Here is a 20,373-nt window from a genome sequence, read left to right on the forward strand (position 1 = left end):
CAATATCTCTAAATCCATATCCTAGACCAAGGGTGCGGAACTTGCAGCCTTGAGATCACGTGACCCTCTAGGGCCTCAAGTGACTGAATCCAAACTTCACAAGGGGATTTGTTCTGGAGTTTTGATTCTGTCAAAGGGTCACACCTGAGGCCTTAAAGGGCCAAAAGGGGTCTCTGAGGCCTTGGGACAGGCTCCCCAACCCTGTCCTAAACCCTTCTTGGAGAATACAGCAGAAGCTAATGCTCCAGCATCAGACCTGAGTCCCATTACAGCCCTCTAGAGGCCATTAAAAGAGCAATGAAACTCTTTTGGCTACCAGTTAGCTGCTAACTCAGATAGAGCCCCAAGTCCTTCCCATATGTCTTCTAGCCAGGACAACCCAATCTGCTAGTACATTAAATCACTAGTACACAATTTGAACCAAGATTTTTACGTTATTATTTACCTTGGTTTCAGCTGACTCTGATGCTTTGGGGATCTTGGTTTGATAATTAACACATTAACTCCCTGTTCCCCCCCACACACCCCTTCAGCTTTAAAGGATGCACATGTTTGAAAAGCGATCCTCTTCTCTGACCTTCCACCACTCGAAGCATAGAGCCTTCCTCCAGTCCCTCAATGGTCCGGAGCTCTGAGAAGTTGTCCAACACATTACCATCCAGTTGCAAAGAGAAGCATGTGCGGTGGCAGGTGTCCTCCCGATCCATCAGCACCTGGTGGATCTCCTGGACCATCTCTTGGGGAGAAACCTGTAAGAAATAGGCCACAACCTGAGCGTGACAGCCTTCCCAGTTCCCCCATGTCCTGGAGAGCCATCCAAGGCAAAAAGAAGCCTCCAGTCCTGATCCACAAGCTTGACAGGATCAAGAACCTTCCTTGGTGGGGGTAGGGAGAAGGTGGCAACAAGATAGCTCCCTGGTTCCAGTCTGAGGACCTCCCAAGGGAAAAAATAAAGCTCCAGTCTGTGCTTGGGTCTTGCTTTCATAATCTATGCCTTTTCTAACCCCCAAAGGGGAAGCGTCAATATGCAATTACATATCGATATCTCTTATACCTCTATTCTGCTCCAAGAAGTCAACAATTCAATTAAATGAGAATTATTACACACGTAAGCGTACACATATGAGACAAAGAATAGCAGTGCCTTATTTCTATAAAATGTTTACAAATAATTTTTATTACATTAAATGAAAATGTTCTTGTATAAACTAACTAATACAGCCAAGATTAGAAGGAAAGTAGGAAACTGGAAAAAAAAATTTAGTCAGTATCTCCGATAAAGGCCTCATTTTTCAAACATATAGAGAACGAGTCAAATTTGCAAGAATACAAATCATTCCACAATTGATAACAGTCAAAGGATAGCTGAACAGGCAGTTTTCAGAAGAAATCAAAATTATCTGTAGTCACATGAAAAAATGCTCTAAATCACTATTGATCAGAAAAACACAAAACATTGCTGAGGTACCACCTCAGTGGTAACACGTATCCGATTGGCTAATAAGACAGAAAAGGAAAATGACAAAAGCTGGAAGGGATGTGGAAAAAGTGGAACACTAATGGTCAGTGGAGTTGTGAACTGATACAACAATTTTTGGAGAGCAATTTGCAACTATGCACAAACTGTACATACCCTTTGACCCTGCAATACCATTCCTAGGTTTGTATCCCATAGGAATTTGAAAAAAGAATAGACCTATTTGTACAAAAACATTTACAGCAGTTTTTTGTGGTGGCAAAGAACTGAAATTGAGGGGACAGCCATGAATTGGGGAAAGGCTGAACAAGTTGTGGCAGTGTTCATGATGGAATACTGTTGTACTCCAAGAAATGAACAAGATGGTATCAGAAAAAACCTGGGAAGTGAGCACAGCCAGGAGAACACAGTGCACAGTAACAGCAACAATGTGACAACAGATCACCTATGAGTGACTTAGCTCTTCTGATCAACACAAAGTGATCCACCTCCAGAGAAAGAACTGATTGAGCTGGAATGCAGGCTGAAGCATACTTCTTAAAATCTTTCTTGTTCTCTTGGGCCCATGTTCTTTTTTAACATGGGTAATACGGAAATCTTTTACATGAGTGCACATGTGTAATCTTGCCTTCTCAAGGACAGCAGAAGGTAAAGGAAAGAGAGAGGTAGTTTGGAACTCAAAAATTCTAAAAAAAACCCAAAAAACAAAAGAACCCGAATGTCAAGGGGCAGCTAGGTGGTGCAATGGACAGAGCCCTGCAGTCAAGAGGACCCTCAAATCCAGCTTCAGACACTGGACACTTACTAGCTGTGTGACCCCGGGCAAATCACTTAACCCCAACTACCTCACCAAAAGCAAAAACAAAAAAACATGAATTTTAACAAAGTTGTTTGCACATGTAATTGAGAAAAAAACCAAAATAAAAACATTCTTGAGAAAAAAATGTTAGCTTACAAAGGACTCTCATTTAAGTTCATAATCTCGCTTGACATGCACAACACAACTCCACAATCAGATATTGTACATTTTACAGATAAGGAAACAGAGGCTTGGAGGACTCCCTAAGGTTATTCAGTCAGGTCATGGCACAGCCAAGACTCCGGCTCTGTGCCTTCTCAGCACAGCTTGGTGGATTGGGGCAGGAAGAACACACACATGTAACAAACTGATCACAGAGTAAAAGGAAGTAAGAGAGGAGCTCACAACAACTGCAGGAGCAGGAGAGGGCTAGAGAGAGGAAGAGGTCAAGGACAAACAAGGTTGTGGTGGGGAATCTAAGCTGAACCTCAAAGGAGAAGATGTGCTCCCTCCTGCTACAAGGGAGCCTCCTCCTCCCAGAAGCCCACATGGATGCTCCCACTGCCCACACTCCAGGGGTGTAAAGGGCAGAGGGAGGGAAGGAAGAGAGTTTGACCATTTATCTGTGTGTTTTCTCTCCCCCTCCAATGAGGATGGAAGCCTAGGGCAGCCAGCTCCCTCCTCCTGTTGCCTGGAGCAGAGCCCAGAGCCCAGCCAGCTCTGCAGGGACTGGCCTGGGCCCAAGGTGCTCTCACAGCAGCAGCAGCCTCAAGATGTGGCCTTGGTCCCCTCCCCAAGTGACAAGAGAGCCTTGGACAGGGAAGGGGAGAGGGTGATCAGGGTACCCTGACACCATGTACAAAGTTGGGAGGGCATGGGGGAGGGGGAGAAGATTGGGGACAGGCTACAGACACCTTCCTTTACCCTCCTCCCAACAACCTTGTACAAGAATATAAAATATTAAGAACTGGAATAAAGGCATTTGAGAGACCTTTTAGTTCAAGCGCCCCCTTTCCCAAATGGGAACTGAGCCCCTGAATTGCTTGGGTTCCTTGCCCGAGGTTCACACCCCCAGATCTCTGCGGCTCTTTGCAGCTTACAAAGGCTGCCCAGCACCTCTGCAGCCCCTGTGAAGAACCAAGGCCTCCTCTTCTCTCCTCCTCTCTCCACTCCCCCCCAGCTTTGGAGGCCAGCAATGTCCTATGGGGTGGAGAGGGTGGAGAGAATGCCAGCCTTGAAGCAGAGAACCGGGCCTGAGTCCCAAGCTCAGCCACACTGTTTTGTGCCACTAATATGAAGGCTGCATTAAGTGCCTCCCAAAATTCCCCTTGGGCTCTGCTATTCTGAGTGCCTGGGACAAGACTAGAAGGGCAAATGCTGGATGTCCTTGCCTCCTGCCAAGGGCCAAGCCACTCCAAGCCCACCTGAAAATCATTCATAGGGGGCTTTAAGATTTAAAAATTCTTTCTCCAAATTCTATTGCACAACCATAGCTGCCTTGAGAAAGTGCAGCCGGTCACTCTTTGCCCATTTCAGGCTTTTGACAACATCCACAGCATGGGAACTTTCTGAATCTATCCTCTAACTGTCTTAGAATGTTCTCTGGGACCTCTCCCCAACTTTGAAGGGTGGGGGTTATGAATGTGGAATGACACACCTGTCAGACACAGTGGATATAAAAGTTGATTTTGCTTAACTTTGCTTGCTTTGATAATCTCAGGTACACACATTTCATCTCTTGTCTACATAGACTTTAACCCATGCCTGGAATGTTCTCCCTGGTAGGACACGGGGCTAGGGAGGTAATGTAGGGGATGATGGGTAGAGATAAATTAAAATGAGATAAAAACAAAAAATGTGAATAAAGCAAACTGGAAATAAGTTTCCCCAACAACATCTACTATATATTCTGTACAATCATTTGTATAATAAGGATAAGGAAATTGAGGGTCTATGGTCAGATAGCTTTTCCCATAATCACAGACCATAAAAGTCAGAAGATATTCAAACCTGAAGTAGGACCATGGGATCCCAGATCTTCATTTAAGAGATGGGAAAGTGCTGTGACTTGCCCTGAGTCACACTGGTAGCAGGTGCTGCAGATGGGATCTGAACACATATTCTCAAACCCACTAGGCCAAGCTGCCTTGCTCAGCCTCCCCTCCCCTCTTCTCCCCCACCCCCCAACTCACCTGCAATGAGAAAGTCTCGATCCCCGGGACCAAGATCTTGACGGTAAAGCCAGTGTCCTGAATGACAATGACCTCCTGCCCGCTGGCCTCATCGCTGGGCTCAGCCTCTTCATGCCCATTCTCCTTAGGCTCCTCACTCTTCTTGTCCAGACAGTCTCCATTCAGCAACATGACTGTTGGGAGCTCTGGGATTGAGGAAGAGGAACAGATCAGAAAGGAGTAGGCAGGTACCTGGGTTAGCCTTCTGGCTCAGCAAGGCCCAACCTTGCTTTGCTAACTCTGCGACCATGCCAGGGACATCCTCCATGAGCCCAGATCAGTCCTCTGCTGCTCCCACATACTGATGCACCGACCCTTCCATTTCACCTGCTTCCCCTCCACTCCCAAGAGGTCCAATGGGCCATTCCTCAGAAAAGGGGCCCTTGGGAGGCACATATGGTGGGTGGGCGAAATCTGTCTTGCACCGTCTAGCCAATCACCCTCATATTTTGGAGGGTGACCTCACACATTTGGAGGAGACCTCACAGTATGAACTCGACATATTTCTAAGAAATTGTTTACACTGCCCCTTTTTTTTCAGTTGAATCCAAAGTTGAAGCATCAGGACAACTGAAATCACAGGACAAATGAAATCAAAAGTAAAAAGAGGGGACTGGATGAAGGCACCTGTAAGATGCCCATCTATCTGATAAGGGCCTCCAAGTCTTCCACACTGCTCATGGTCCCTGCCCACAAGGAACCTCCAGTCTCAGTAAAGGACCTTCACAGAGGTCTTCTTTGGCTAACTTCAATGAGCCTGCTGCCTCTGTTTTAAGGGAAGGGTCCATTCCTCTTGGTAGCACTGCCTTCCTATCCTGACTCCCCAGGCACAAAGAGGTGCCCTTCCTGTCTGGCACCTAGCCTAAGCAAGCATGAGACCTCAGCACAGTCTGCACCCCCAGTCCTTATTTCTGCTGTAGCCCCACACTCCTTAGGACAGCAACCACATGCCCAGCCTGGCAAACTCCCTCACCCAAGCCGCTACCCCTGCCTCTTGGCCTGGGCTTGGGTCCCACTGGGAGTCACATGGGGAAGAGGAAAAGATTCAGACAGGCCATGCTCTAGAAGGACTTTCCTAAGGATGGGCAAACGAAGGCAAAAGCACCCCACTACTGGGCACCACGCCTGGGATGGAGGGAGGTCAAGTATGGAAACTGACATCTAACTGCCTCCGCCTCCACACAGGCACAAACATTCTCCAGGGACCTCAGGGACCATGATCCTGGGGCCTCAAAGTGTCTGTCTACCTGTCAGCTATCATTTCTAATATAGCAGATTCAGACAAGGAGCAGGAAAAAACCCTCAAGGTATCTAGTCTGCCTCCTCCATTTTACAGAGGCAAGTGAGGCCCAGAAGTCACATCTGTGTGTGCATCCACAGAGACAATGAGGAACAGAGGAGAGATCTGAACCCTGGTCTCCTGACTGGGAGGCCTGGACAGAAGATGCCACATAGACACCCCCACCTCCACCAGCTAGGTTCCACCAGGATCCTCTGCCCAGTGAGGAGGTAAGCACAGCAACATGACAGTCCTTCCTCTGGGGGTCTGGCCCACACTCTCTCCTCCCTGAGTGTAGCACACCAGGTAGGTTGTGGAGGACGGGTCCTGGGGCCTCAGTCTAGAAGCAGATCCTGTTGTCCTGAAAATCTGCTCGCAGCACCACAAAGTCACATTTCCCCCAGTGACTCCCTGACAAAATGGAGAAACTGAGGCAAACAGTCAAAAGCAGCAAGACAGTAGGTGGGCCATATGAACATGGCAGGAGTAGGGGGGCAAAGGCAGCTCAGCTCCTGGTAGGGAGAAGACAGAAGAGATGCAGAGACACCCCACCCCCACCCCCCCAGAGACAAGAGACACAGAGAAAGGAAGAAACAGGAGATGCAGAGACCCGCCCGCATCCCAGAGAGAGACACAGAGTTCAAAAGGCTCCCCACTACAAGGGATATGAGTTGGAGGGTGAGGGGTAAGGGGGATGACAAGATGATCCCCCCCCTCCAGGTCATCATACAGGAATGAAGAGGGAGAGCTCAGTAACCAGGTTTACAGCAGGAGAATCCCCTCATAGGGCAGATCTCTGCAGACAGAAGCAACACAGCCCAGACACCTGAAACCTAGGTCCAGGAGGAGCAGCCAGGTGGGCAGTGGGGGGGGGCGGATTCTGGAACCAGCCAGAGGTCGAGCTAATAACCTCCTCTCCCCAAATGGGAAAGGCCACAAGAAACCACCCAAGGGACAGGACAAGAGATGGCTCTTTGCCCAGCCCAAGGCTGGGCACTGCTTCTTCTTACTAGATGTGGCCTGGAGTGGCAGGGGCCAAAGAGTTTTCCAAGATCTGGGGTCTTAAACTGGGGTGCTGGGCACATCAGCTTAGGGCAGTGGGAAGGGCACTGGGCCCAGCAGCAGAAGGCCAGGGCCCTCTAGCTCTGCCCTAAACTGCAAGCAGGCGTCCAGGCAAGCCTCTGCTCTGTGGGCCTGGGTGATGCTGAGCTGGGCTGTCTCCCAGGCAGGCCCTCAGCTATCCTATGACATTTAGAACTTGGATAAGGAGGCTGAAGAACTTCTCCAAACGATGAAAAAACAGCAGACACTGAGAAGCCTTTGCTGGGCCTCAGTTTGTCCTCATTTTCTGGATGAAGAAACTGAAGATGAGCTTTCCCCTCCAACCATCATGATGTGGCACCCTAGTCACACCCCCTCCAGCAATAAAGCACAGACACTCTAACACGCTTACATGTGGTGCACAATACACACCTGAATGCACATGCACACCTACGCTAACAGTGCACACTGGTATGTACATGCAATGTGTACATTTACCCACATGCAAACAGAAGGATGGAGAGACAGATAGACGGACAGACGGACAGACACAGACACACAGACACACACAGACACACACGCACAGACAGACAGACAGACAGACAGACAGACACAGACACAGACACAGACACACACACACACATTCTCTCTTGGTCAGAAACCACCCCCTTCCCATGTCTGCGTTGTAAGAGCATTCCTGACCAAAGACTAATCACCAACATGTCAGATGACCAAAGGACAAGCCTCTGAAGGAGTGGGGAATGGGGGAATGGCCATCCCTGTTATTCTGAAGGGCTGTACTCAGAAGTCCTGAAGACGAAGGGACCCAGGTCACATTTCCTGTGCAAGCCAGCCAAAGACAGAAATCTGATCCTCCCTCACCTACCCAGAGCACGTGTTCCAGTCACACTTATCAGAGGCTGGCATGGGGTGGTGCCCTTCAATACACATGGCCATTCAACCCCCTAGAAAACAGCGTGAGAATGTAACTGGGCTGCTTAGAAGTCTCTATCCACCCCCTTGCCAGCCAAGGACAAGGGGCCCCTCCTGACCCCAGACCCACCTGATCCAGGCAGCGGCAGTTGTGGTGGTGGTGGTGGCGGCAGGTACATCTCCTCCCTCTTCTGCTCTGGTAGTCCAGAGCTCTCATCCCCATAGGGCCCTGGGCCTTTGGGGTTGGAATGCTCTTCCTGGGGGATACAGGGACTCCCAGTGCCTGCCGAATGGGATTCTGGAGACCCCCATCCACCATGCCAAGAAGAAATCTGTCTTTCTGCCTCTAGTTTATAGGTGGGCCCCCAGCCCTGGGACTCATGGCTGCTATATGTGAATGGGGCTTTATTGGCAAGACCCACCCTACCAGCTGCCCCTGCCCAGCTGCCCTCTTTAAAGGCAGTACTGCTAGCTTCAGGTTTCACAAGGCCCTGCTCTGCTCCCTTGGCCTGAGGACAGGCTAACTCCCCCCACTTGGTGCCTGGCTCAAGGTCAGCTAGAAGGGCAGCAGCAGGATAGGCATCTGAACCTCCTCTTAAAACCTGAAAGTTTCCATCACTGGCAATCTGTACTTCGGGGGAGCCCAGAACCCTTCTCTCTACAGTGCTCAGTCCCTCACTACTGGCTAAACTGCTGGGGATAATATCTGGGTAAGGCTCCCTGGCACAGGGAGCATCTGGGCCACTCTGCACTGGCAAGGGGTCCTCAGTGGTAGGCGTCTTGGGAAGGAGGGCGGCCCTCTCCTCATCTCTGGCAGGAGCAGACAAAATGGCCTCTGCCAGCCGCCAACAGCAGTTGGCACAGACCCCAGCCCAGGACATTGGGGACGGGCTCACCAAAATGTCCTTCCTCCAGAAAGCTGCCACCAGATCCTGTTGTAAACTCCTCTGGGATGGGGTGGAGGGAAATGACCTTTCTCAGATCCCTATAACTCTTCTTAGATCTGTGTGCCTGGAAGCCCATAGGTGACCCAGCCCCGAGGCCCCTACCTTAAAAGTCACACATTCTAGAAAGAAGAGGACAGTAAGGGAGTGCAAAGAGGAATGCAAATTCTCCCTCACTACTGATCTCGTGACCCAGCCTCTCAACCCCCAATGAGGAGTCAGCTTGCCCCCTCCCACCCCCTGAGAAATACTAGCCTCAGAGATCAGAGGGGAATGAAGCCAATTCTTTCCTCCCTGCAATTTTCCCAGGAGAAGCCCAGCTGGCAGCAGAGAAATATAAAGGCCCTGAATGAAGGAATAGGAGAGGAGCTAAAGGAAAGCAGCCCCAGCCCCAGTGGAACTGTCAGGCCAGCCTGGGCCAACAGACTCCTCTGCTTCCAGGCCTGGGTAGGACTGCGCAGGCATGGATACTCAGTGATCACAGCTGTGGCTGGAGGTGGACAAAGCCCCATTTGAAAGGACACCAACCTCTGCTTATCTCTACAGCCCCCCAGGCCACCTTGTGCCTTGGCATAGACCCAGCAGCAGAAATCAGGCCAGGAAGGAAGCTGAGGTCTACACATCTAGCCTCTTTGAAGAAGGCCTACATTAAGCTCTTAAGCAGCCCAGGCCCCTGAAGATCCTAGATCTCACTCCTTGGAACCTTGGTTTCCTCTCAGTGCCTTCCAAGGTCCCTCTAGACTGCTGTCTGGCAGGGGATACTTCAAAACAGATATCGCAGAACATCCTAACCACACAAGGCTTCCCTCCACATTGTCCAGTAGGGGTGGGGGAACTCTCCTACCCTCAATCTTCAGCTAATTAACCTGGGGAGACAGGGGGAAGGAGGAGGGCACTCACTGACATCCCCACTTTCCAAGTATGGGGATAGAGGGGCTTTGGTGATGTGGTATTGCCTCCCCACATGCCTGAAAACCAAAGGCCTTCCCTTCTCTCACTAACCCCAACACTGTCTCCTAAAAAAGGGCCCCACAGAAGTTAGGCACAAGTCTCTTGGACTGGTACCCTAAGAAAAGGTCCTGGGCATTTCACCCTTTAAGGCTCTTAACCTGAAGCCTCACTCCCCACCCTCTAACTTCCACTACTGAAATTCTCAGGGGTAGAAATTAGGCCAGGAAACCTGAGAAAGTGAGAATGTGAGTGTCTTGAACTTAATTCCATTACACAAAGGTCAATCCCCTTCCCCTAGGTAAGGTGAGCCCAATTATGAAGGCCAAACAAGTCTGCAATCTTACTAGAAACCTGAAGGATCCTTTTCTCAACAGGGGAGTTGCAGGACACACCCCCTTCCTCCTCTCCAGTTCTTTCTCCTTGGGATTGATCAGAGAGAAGCCAGGATACTCAGGGCCTTTTTTGGTTTTGTTTTGAATTCACTGGGTGTTTGAGGTCATTTAGCCTTCACCCTTCATTTTACAAAGTGGGCCCAGGGAAGTTCACTTTCCCAAGGTCACACAGTTTGTCAGTAGCTTAACATTCTCTCTCATTCTGTGCTATGTCTGAGCCTCTACCCCTTCAGCCCCAACCAAAGGAACAGAATGCAGCCTCTTGCCTGATCCTTGAAGGCGGTTGGCCTGTGCCCAGTCCATCACCAGCCCACCCATCATCATGACAGAGGAGGCACTCAAGTATTTCTCTTGAGGCCTCTTTGGGAAGTGAAATAACCAAGGCTAGTCAGAAGAAAAGAGAGGAAATCCCAGCTATTTGAAATCACTTTTGCCCACCCCTCAGCAGTCCTATTCTCCCTACTCCAAATCTCATGTCCAATAAGCAACAGAGGGGAGAGAAATGAAGTTTTCACAGTAACTTGTTCTCTGCCCAGAGCATGACTGTTCTCCATCTGTGCAACAAAGATCACGGACAGCTTCCTAAGGTGGGATCCAGACCTACAGGGTCCCTAATGGGGGGGGGGAGAGGTGTTTACAAACCTGGCACAGAAATTAGGCCTGGAATGGAGCTGATCAGGAAACCAATTGCACACACATGCACACACACACACACACACACACACACACACAGAGGAAAGAAAATGAGCGAGGTTGCTGGGCGGGCACTTTCCTGTTCCCTACTCCTCCCCCCTTCCCACTCCCATTGAACACCTGGCCGAGCTTCTCTCACCATAGTCTGGATCCGGGCCCAGGGCCCTCCCAAGGCCCAGCCAGGCCTGCACACTTTCCCCTTAAACAGTAGCAGGTAACCTGGCCCAGTGAGGAGCTACACCCTGCCCCGGGGAATCTACAAAGAAGGGGAGACTAGACAGCTACCAGCCTTCTCCTCCCACACTCCATTCTTGAGAGTAATGTGGGGTGGGAAGTGGGAAGATGCTGGCTGCAGCGGTGAGGGAGAGCTGCTGGCAGAGGCCCTGAGAGAGGCATGGAGCTGAGGGGGGCAGTACCCTACTGCTCTAAACCAGAAGCCAAAAGATCACTTGGAATCTCTGCTGGAGTTAGAGGAGCAGGCTGCGATGGGAGGAGATCCCCTTGCCTTCCTCTAGAGCTTAAGCCAGTTGTTCCACACATCCCCAAACTCCAGCTTGACAAAATTCTGGCTTCCCCAAGGTGATCAGCCCAAGGGCAAACACTTAGAAAAGAATATAACACATCAGAAAGAACTTGAAAAACCTGCCTGCTCCCTTCACCTCTCCAAGTTGCTAATCTTTTCACCAGACAGAGGAGAGGATCCATCTAAGTGCTACTTGGTGAGCCTCAGTTTCCTCCCCTCTGAATGGGGAGTCTGGGCTGAGTACTCCCCCTCGGCCCTAATATCTGTGGCTGGTTCCCCCAGAAGGGATAGCTTTTGGAGGGCTTCAGGTCAAATGCCAGAGATTCTGGGACCAGTCCTTGCATCATCTCTAAGTAACCACCCCAAGCTGCACTGCATTTTCCATTAATAATCCGATTACACTACGCTTCCCTATCAAAGCAGAGTGGATGGAGGAGAGAAAAAAGTCACAGACCCCAGATGACCCCAGGCCTCAATCTCCACTAACTTAACTGTGTGTCCCTGGGCTGAACCTCTCATGACAGGAGCAGAGATTTTGACCTCCCCCACAAATCTCCCAGTGCCAGAATCTTCCAGGGTCCTGTCTACCCCTACCTTCCCTGACCGCCCCAGGACCAAACCTGAGGGTAAACATCTTATGGCCTCCTCTGATGGCAAGTAGTGGACACCAGCCCTATCCTCTGCCAAAAAGGGATCTGGGCTAGTTGTCCCCACCTATCATCCCTGGGCCCAGGCTCAGAGAGGTTAGAAGACCCTGACTGAGGAATTCCACCTCTCCACCCCCACTTGTCATGGGGAGAGACCGCCATGGCTGATCACCACTGGCCTTGTCTAGGACCAAGGATTCACTCAGGGCAGTAAGGAGAAAACGCCTATATAGTCCCAACTCTTGTGGGCAGCAACATAGCATAGCAGAGGCTGCCCTGTGTAGGGCTCATTCACTCACTCCTCTAGGAACAAGAGGATTGGGAGAGAGACAAAAGGCACACTCCCTAAACCAGCAAAAAGCAGGCAGAGTGAGGAGCCCCCGCAGACTGGCTGAATCCCAACTGATCAGCCCAGGCTTGGGGACTTGAACTGTTCACAGCATCCCAGAAGTAGGAAGGAGTTGCGAGGCCTCAAAGACTCCAGTGGCACAGCCAGTAGGTGGGCTGAAGAAGGGCCAGAAGAGACCCAAGAGAAAGTCAGAGAAAGTTGGCCCCACCCCTGCCACTCCCTGCTTGGCTGACACCTGCCCCACTGGGATGGGTTGTGGGATGGGAGGAGAGGAAGGAGGGGAGGGCTGAGAAGGGAGTGGAGAAAAGTTGGGGGGAGGGAGAGAATGGACACCAGTGAACTTTGCTTTAAAAACAGCAGCTCTGGAGCTGACCCATTTTTCGCAATAAGGTTAATGATCAAGTTAGGATACAAACGCCTTCCCTGCCACCCTCACCCCTCCATGTTCCCCAGGGCCAGGTCCCGGATGAAACCCTAGGAAAGGGGGAAAAAGCAAGAGACTCCTCCCAGCATGACCCCACAAACAGGGATACTCCACCAGGAAGGCACATGGACTGAACCAAGAAGCCCTTAGGGTTCACTCTCCAGTCTCTTGAACCCAGATACCAAGAAAAACACCATCTCCAGACATTCACCTTATCCTTTCAAAGCTGCCCAGGCCCATAGAGATGTGAAGGTCACACCTGAGCCTCACACCAACCAGGGAAGGGTGTGGGGAAAGAAGAGTCACTGCAAAGAAAGGACACAAGTGGGTCTGGAAGAGCCAGGCAGACCTTTGGGAGAGGATCTGACCTGTGGCTTGGGGGTGAGAACAGAAGCAGGGAACAGAGCTGGGCTCACCAGGCCACAGTCAGTGCTCAGTGTGTCGGGCATGTATGCTAAACACTGACAAATCCCAAAAGTGTGGGGCCAGCCTCCCTGCTTCCCTAACGCACACCAGAGAGAGAGGCATGGGCCACAACACACGAACCCCTAAAGGATGGGGGAACCAGGACCCTAAATGTCAGAGAAGGGGGCGGAGGAGGGACAGTTTGGGGCGGGGGATGAGTCTCAGCCTAGAGAGGGCCCCAGGAGCCTCCGGCATTTCCACAAGCTAACACTTGGGGCCGATCTGCAAGGCCGGCAGTCTATACTGTGCAGGCCTGGCAGCAGGGCACGGGACCAGATACCCGGCCTCCGGGGATCCCCCGTGCCACCCCCACCACATGAGGAGAGCGACCCTGAGGGATGGGGGGGCAAACAGCAAAGGCTCAAGAAGGAAGCAGGAGAAGGGGCAGGGTAGGGACCCCCGCCCCCACTAGTCCCGGTGATCCCCCGGCCTGGACACATGACAGCTGCCAAAATGCCCAAGGAAACCACAGGCCAGAGGCGCCCACTCCCACCCACTGCAGCCAGGAACCCGCAGGCCCTTAGCCCCCAGTCCCCACTGGAAGGCCCGGAGCCCAGATGGGGGAAGGGGCAACATCTTTCAGACCGTGTCCCTTTAACAGTGGGGGGAGGGGGAACCACGTGCAGAGTTGGGGGGCGGGGGATCCCCTGACGGGACAGCACAGGAAAGGGAGATTGGGGTGACTGTGCGTCCCCTGGGCCGCTGGTGGAGGAAGGGTCCAGCCCGGTGGGTGGTGAAGGTGACCTTCAGAAAGGGGGTGGGGCAGAAGAGCCCAGTAGGCCCTACTCGGCCCCAGGGCCCGGCCCCCTCCTCACCAGGGAGCCCAGGGGCTACGCCTAGCACGGGAGGGTCCTGGCCGAGGCAGGGGGCCACCGGATGAAGACGGGGGAAGGAGGGGTAGGGGAAGAACCGAGGTCTGAGAGCAAGAGCAAGGATGAGGAAAGGGGAGGAGGGAAGGGAGACTAACACCTGGGAGGCCCGGGGTCTGGGGGGGAAATACCGAGAGATAGATCTGGGGGTGATGGGAAGGGGTACAAGGCTGGGAGTGGGACGGCGAGCTCAAGTCTGGGGTCTCGGCAAAGGTAGGGACGGGGAGGTTGAAGTTTGGGGGGTGTCAGGGAAAGGCCACAAAGGGGGTCCAAGGTCAGGGGGAGTCGGGGGAGGGGTCTGAATCCTGGGTGGGGGAGCCCCGGGAGGAGTGGACAGAGAGGGCTACCGTCTAGGGGGGGTCTCAGGTTGGGGTTCAGAAGGGCTGGTGACAAGGGTCCAAGGTCGGGGGAGACAGGGAGGCTGAAGCCGGGGTGGGGTTGAGGAGTCCAGGTCGAGCCTGGGGGGGTTTTGGAGGGGAGTGTCGGGGGAGAGCCCCGGCGCCCCGGCCCGCCCCGCCCCCGCCCCGCGCTCCTTCCCCGCTCACCGGCCGGGTCGGGCCGGGCCTTCCCGCCGCCCTGCGGGCCGGGCTCCCGGGGGCCCTCGGCGGGGGCGGCGGGCGGCAGCTCGTCCGTCTTGATGACCATGGCGGGACGCTGCTGGAGCTGGCGCTCGGGCACGGGCTCGGGCTAGGGGCTCCGGCTGGACCGTCCAGCTCGCTCGGGCCGCGCCTGTAACCCAAGCCGAGCGCCCTGGCGCCGCCGCGACTCCTGCGGGGAAGGACGGAGTCAGGCAGCCTCCCACGTGGTGCGCGGCGTCACCTTTGACCCCCCGCCGCCGCTCCCCGCCCCGGCCCCGGCCCCGCCCCGACACCGCCCCCGCGCACGGCGGCCCGCCGAGGACAAAACTCCGCGCGCGAGTCAGGCTGCCGAACGCCTTAAAGGGACAGGGTGTCCAGGGAGGGCCGGTGACTACGCGCTCCCGAGCTGGAGACTTCGGGAGGAGGGGCATCGGGCGTGACCTTGAGCTGGAGGCAAATGCAAGAACCTCCCCCCAGGGCGTCCCGCGTGTCCTTCCTCTTGGACCGGCTAGGGCTGGGAGGGAGACCCAGGGTGGCTTCCTCCGGTCACCCAAAGGCTAAGCCTAAGACGGGGGTCGGGAGGAGTGGGGAAGGGGCTCGGGCAAGGTCACAGGACGAGTCAGGTCCGTCTGCCCCCGAGGCTCTCACCGCTCCGCGCCATCCTCCCCACGTGCCTGCCAGCCGCCTGTAACTGCCACCGTCTTTGCAGCAGCCGAGGCGCGACCCCTGCGGGCTGCACCCCCAGTTCGCAGGACTGCCCTTCGCAGGCTCTGGCTTCCCCCCACCCCCCACCCCTCCGCCGTCGGCCTTCGGGTCTCAGTCCTGCGGTTAGGCTTGGACACTTGGCCGAACGCCCTCGGGTCATTTGGCGATGGACGGGAGCGCAGAGGGCATCGTGGTGGCCCTCCTGGTTGTACAGACCCGGCATGCCGGAGAGGGTGCTCCCTCTGACATCCAGCCCTCCCCTAGGCTCCTGCTGGACACAGACCGACCGTGGGACGCCGGAAGGGTCAGCTACGTCCAGCCCCTCGTTTCATACACCAGGCAACAGAAGCGCAAAGAGTCAAACTGGGACATGGTCAGAATCACTCAGTCAGCAAAAGAGTGCCCCTTCTCAGTTCTGTGACCTCACCTGGGCCAGGAGGCTTCGGGGTTTGTTGGTATTTTTTAACTCGAGTCATTAAGTACCTACCTGCTAGACATTATGCTAAAAGGCTGGGGAATACAGACAAAGCCACCCACAAAGAGTCGTCCCTTCTCTTCCTTAAATGACTTCCCAGCCGTCTGCACACCCTGCTGCCTGTCATTATTCTTTTTTCTCCCAATACCCTGAACCTTGGACTGTGTCCCCAGCCCCCGGGCTCTTGCTAAGGGAGCCTTCCCTTTATCCTGCCCCAGGCTACTTCCTGGCCGTCTCCACCGCCTTCAGCATATTACCCTCCTGCTCCCCATTCTTGATCCCTTTCCCCATTAATATTGTCTCATCCGATGCTCCCTACAATCCTGTGATGTTATCCCCATTTTACAGATGAAGAAACTGCGGCCAGGAAATGTGAAATGACTTACCCAGGATCTTACAGCTCTTAAACGGTCTGTCTGAGGTCACATTCCCATTCAGGTCTTCCTAACTGAAGTCCAGTTCTCTAACCACTGAGCCTCTTAGCTGCTACCTTGAGGTCTAAGATTGCCATGCTTGTTTGTGTGTGTATCCCCTTAACATCCTACTTGGCACTGTTTGGTTCATCGTAAGTGCTCACTAAATGATCTAGCTGGCTTCTATGTTTATCATACTCCACATAGCCGGCATTTCCAGAGCTTATCATGCCTCCTCTAACTTCTCACCCCAAATTCAATCCACTCTCTCTCAGCAGAAGACCTCTTTGTCCACGTTCTGCTCTGTAACAGTAGATGTCCTTCAAAGCTCCATCCTGGGCCCTCTCCTCTCCTTTTCCACACTCTTTTTCCTGTCAATCTCATCAGGTCTCAAGGATTCAATTATCTCTTTGCAGATGTATATATTCAACCCTAGCCTCTCTCCTGGCTTCAATCCTAATTTTCTAATCAGTCAATCATCAATAAGTATTTATTAAATTCTTAATGTCAGGCACTGCTAAGAGATAGTATGTAAGAGTATTATACACACACACATATACCTATTAAATAGATATACCTCTCTGCCTTCAAGAAGCTTACAGTCAGATGTCTAAACCTGGAAGAGCCAAAACAGAGAAAGAAAACTATAGGCCAATTTCCCTAATGAATATTAATGCACACATTTTAAATAAATTCTAGCAAAGAGATTACAGCAATATATCACAAAGATCATACACTATGACCAGGTGGAAATGCAGGGCTGGTTCAATATTAGGAAAACTATCAGCATGATTGACCATATCAATAACAAAAACAACAAAAATCATTATCTCAACAGATGCAAAAAAAAAGCTTTAGACAAAATACAAACCTCATTCCTATTTAAAAAAAAAACACTAGAAATCATAGGAATCAATAGAATTTCCTTTAAAAAAATATCTATCTAAAACCAAGAAGTAAGTATTATCTGTAACGGAGATAAACTAGAAGCCTTCCCAATAAGATCAAGATGTCCATTATCCCTACTAGTATTCAATATTATACTAGAAATACTAGTTATAACTACAAGACAAGAAAAAAATTGAAGGAATAAGAATAGATAATGAGGAAACAAAACTGTCATTCTTTGGAGACAGTATGATGATATACTTAGAAAACCTTAGGCAATCAACTTAAAACTACTTGAAACAGTTAATAACTTTGGCAAAGTTGCAGGATATAAAATAAGTCCATATAAATCATCAGCATTTCCATATATTACCAACAAAATCCAACAAGAGAAGACAGAAAGAGAAATTATAGTTAAAATAATTGCAGACAATATAAAAGCATTTATGTGCCAAGACAAACCCAGAAACTATAAGAACACAATTACAAAACACTTTTCACAGAACAAAGACAGACTTAAACAACTGGAGAAATATTAGTTGTTCATGAATAGGTCAAGCCAATAGAATAAAAATGACAATTCTACCTAAATTGATTACAGTGTCATATCAAATTACCAAATAATTATTTTATATTATCTAGAAAAATGATAAAATTCATTTGGAATAACGAAAGATCAAGAAATTCTAGGGAATTAATGAAAAAAATGTGAAGGAAGGCAGTCTATGTATATACCATGTAGAAAATTGTGTTATAATTGGTAATCATCAAAACAACCTGATACTGACTAAGAAATAGAATGGTGGATCAATAGAATAGATTAGGCACACAATTCACATAATGACAGTGACCATAGTAACCTAGAGAAACAAGAAGATCCAAACTTTTGGGGTAAGAACTCACTATGGAACAAGAATTACTGAGAAAACTGGAAAACAGTTTGGCAGAAACTAAGTATAGACAATCATTTCACACCATATTAGCAAGATAAGGTTAAAATAGTTATATGATTTAGACATAAAGGATGATATAAGCAAATTAGGGGAGCATGGAAAAATCTACCTGTCAGATCTAAGGATAAGAGAAGAATTTATGCCCAAAAAAGAGACAGAGAAGATCAAAGGATGTAAAATGGATAACTTTGATTCCATTAAATTAAAAAGGGTCTGCACAAACAAGATCTATCCAAGTTCAGAATGAAAGCAAGAAACTGGGGGTTAGGAAATAGGAGGCATGGGGGGAATGGTTTACAACAAGTTTCTCTGATAAAGGACTCAGTTCTCTAATATATAGGTAACCGAGTTAAAATTATAAAAATAAGAGTCATTCTGCAATTGATAAATGATCAAAAGATATGGACAGACAGTTTTTAGAGGAAGAAATGAAAGCTAACTATAGTCATATGAAAAATTCTCTAAATCACAATTAATAAGAGAAATGCAAATTAAAACAATCTGAGGTACCACCTCTCACCTATCAGATTGGCTAACATGATGGGGAAAAAAAAATGACAAATGTTGAAGGTGGTTGTTCAGTCTTTTAATTGTGTCTGCCTCTTATGACTCCTTAGACCATACTGTCCATGGAGTTTTCTTGGCAATGATACTGGATTGGTTTGACATTTCCTTCTTTGGTGGATTAAGGAAAACAGAAGTTAAGTAATTTGCCCAGGGTCACAAAATTGGTAAGTGTCTGAAGCCCAATTTGGACTCAGGTCTTCCTGACTCCAGGCCTGGCACTCTATCCACTGAGCCACCTAATGTTCTATTGGTAGAATTGTGAATTGTTCCAGCCATTCTGGAGAGCAATTTGGAACTATGTCCAAAAATTTATAAAACCGTGCATACCCTTTGGCCCAGTAATACTACTGCTAGGTTTGTACCCAAAAGAGATCAAAGAAAAAGGGGGAGAAAAGCCTATTTTTAAAAAATATTTATAGCAGCTCTTTTTGATGATGGCAAAAACCAGGAAACTGAGAGGATGTCTGTTCATCAGGGAATGGCTGAAGATATTGTATATGATTGTGATGGAATACTGTTGTGCTATAAGAAATGATGAGCATGATGGTTTCAGAAAACCCTGGGAAGATTTCTATGAGCTGATGCAAAATGAACTCAGCAGAACACTGCACACAGTAGGTTGCTTTCATCCTTTGTTTTCAAGGAGAACCATGACATCAGAGAAATGATGATATGACTTACACTTATTTTGTTTTGAGTGAGGGAGGGCTGTGCAAGGTCTCCAAGGTCAATGGAGAGGGTCCGGGATGCCAAGGGAGACGTTGGCCTTTTAGGATAAGGCCTTTTCAGGTACCCAATTAAAGTGCGGTAATTCTTATTCAGTAAATAGGTGTTGGGGGTGTAAGCTCAGTTCCATGTGGACAGTCTTGGGCAGGTAAAGGTGAGGACTTCTAAACCTTAGAGTTCTCATGAGGCCCCCCAGGGAACAGCAGGGAATTGAGGTGTGAGACCAGGCTATCTCGTGCATTTCCACCTCTTCCTGTGGGATACTTGCTGGGAGAGAGCATCCCCGCCCTCGAGTTTGGCCGGGGGTCTGAGCACACTTATTGTTGTCTAATAGGCACGGTATTCAGGTGCAAACTATGCGGCAGGAGAGCTTAAGTAGGGTCAGGAAAACCTGAAGGCGCTCTTAGCGCTGAGGGGCCCTTAGAGGACAGAAGGCCCCTCTTCCCTGTCTCCTCTCTTCCACTTCCACTTCCATTCTCTTACTGTAAGATCTTTGCCTCCTTGGGAGATTCCTCTCTCCTCAGGAAGAATTCCCCCTGCACATGTAACCAAGACCCTGAATAAAGCCTAACCCTTGTTCGACTCTGGAAAGTCTCTTCTCTCATACGTTTATCCGGTTTGGCCAGCCGAAGACCTGCGATAGGTAAGGTAAGACTCGGGTAGCCCTTAGGCCTCTAGGCCTGACAAATAGGCCTCTTCAAAAAGTAGTCAGGGGATGTCCCCTTTAAATAGAAAAGAAAAAATAAATAAATAAATCAAGTTGGGAGTGGCAGGAGCCTCAGGGTTGTTGTTTCAAACAGAAACAGTTACTACTGACAAGGAAGGAAGGAAGGGAGGGAGGAAGGAAATCTAGCCAATAAACCCCAAGTTAACTGGGCAGCTTCTGGCCATCAAAATTTACCTTCTTGTGGAGAGGAGAAGGAAGGGGAGACAGAGAGGTTGAGAGAGAGGATGAACGTGGGTCCCCATGCAGGCATGGGGCCATCTCCAGTCATCCTGATGAATATCTGGTCACTGGATCCAAATGGCTCAGGAGGAGAAAGTGAGGCTG

General features: G+C 50.3%; 1 protein-coding gene across 5 annotated transcripts in view; it reads right to left on the bottom strand.

The window, feature by feature from the left end:
* CLUH (clustered mitochondria homolog) overlaps nt 1-14,794 on the bottom strand; it is a 32,204-nt gene extending 17,410 nt beyond the window's left edge. For 3 of the 5 annotated variants that reach the window (XM_072639977.1, XM_072639976.1, XM_072639978.1), the window contains exons 1-3: nt 7,891-8,836; nt 4,469-4,653; nt 578-749 (exon numbers count right to left, since the gene is read on the bottom strand). In XM_072639977.1, the coding sequence (XP_072496078.1) occupies nt 578-749; nt 4,469-4,653; nt 7,891-8,641 (1,108 nt within the window). In that variant the 5' untranslated portion in view covers nt 8,642-8,836. Of the gene's footprint in view, nt 1-577; nt 750-4,468; nt 4,654-7,890; nt 8,837-14,562 lie in introns of those variants that run through there. The other 2 variants (XM_072639980.1, XM_072639979.1) reach the window with 1 other exon arrangement.
* Nucleotides 14,795-20,373: the final 5,579 nt, after the last annotated feature.

Source organism: Notamacropus eugenii, chromosome 2 (assembly GCF_028372415.1).
Source record: "Notamacropus eugenii isolate mMacEug1 chromosome 2, mMacEug1.pri_v2, whole genome shotgun sequence".
NCBI classification, from domain to species: Eukaryota; Metazoa; Chordata; class Mammalia; order Diprotodontia; family Macropodidae; genus Notamacropus; species Notamacropus eugenii.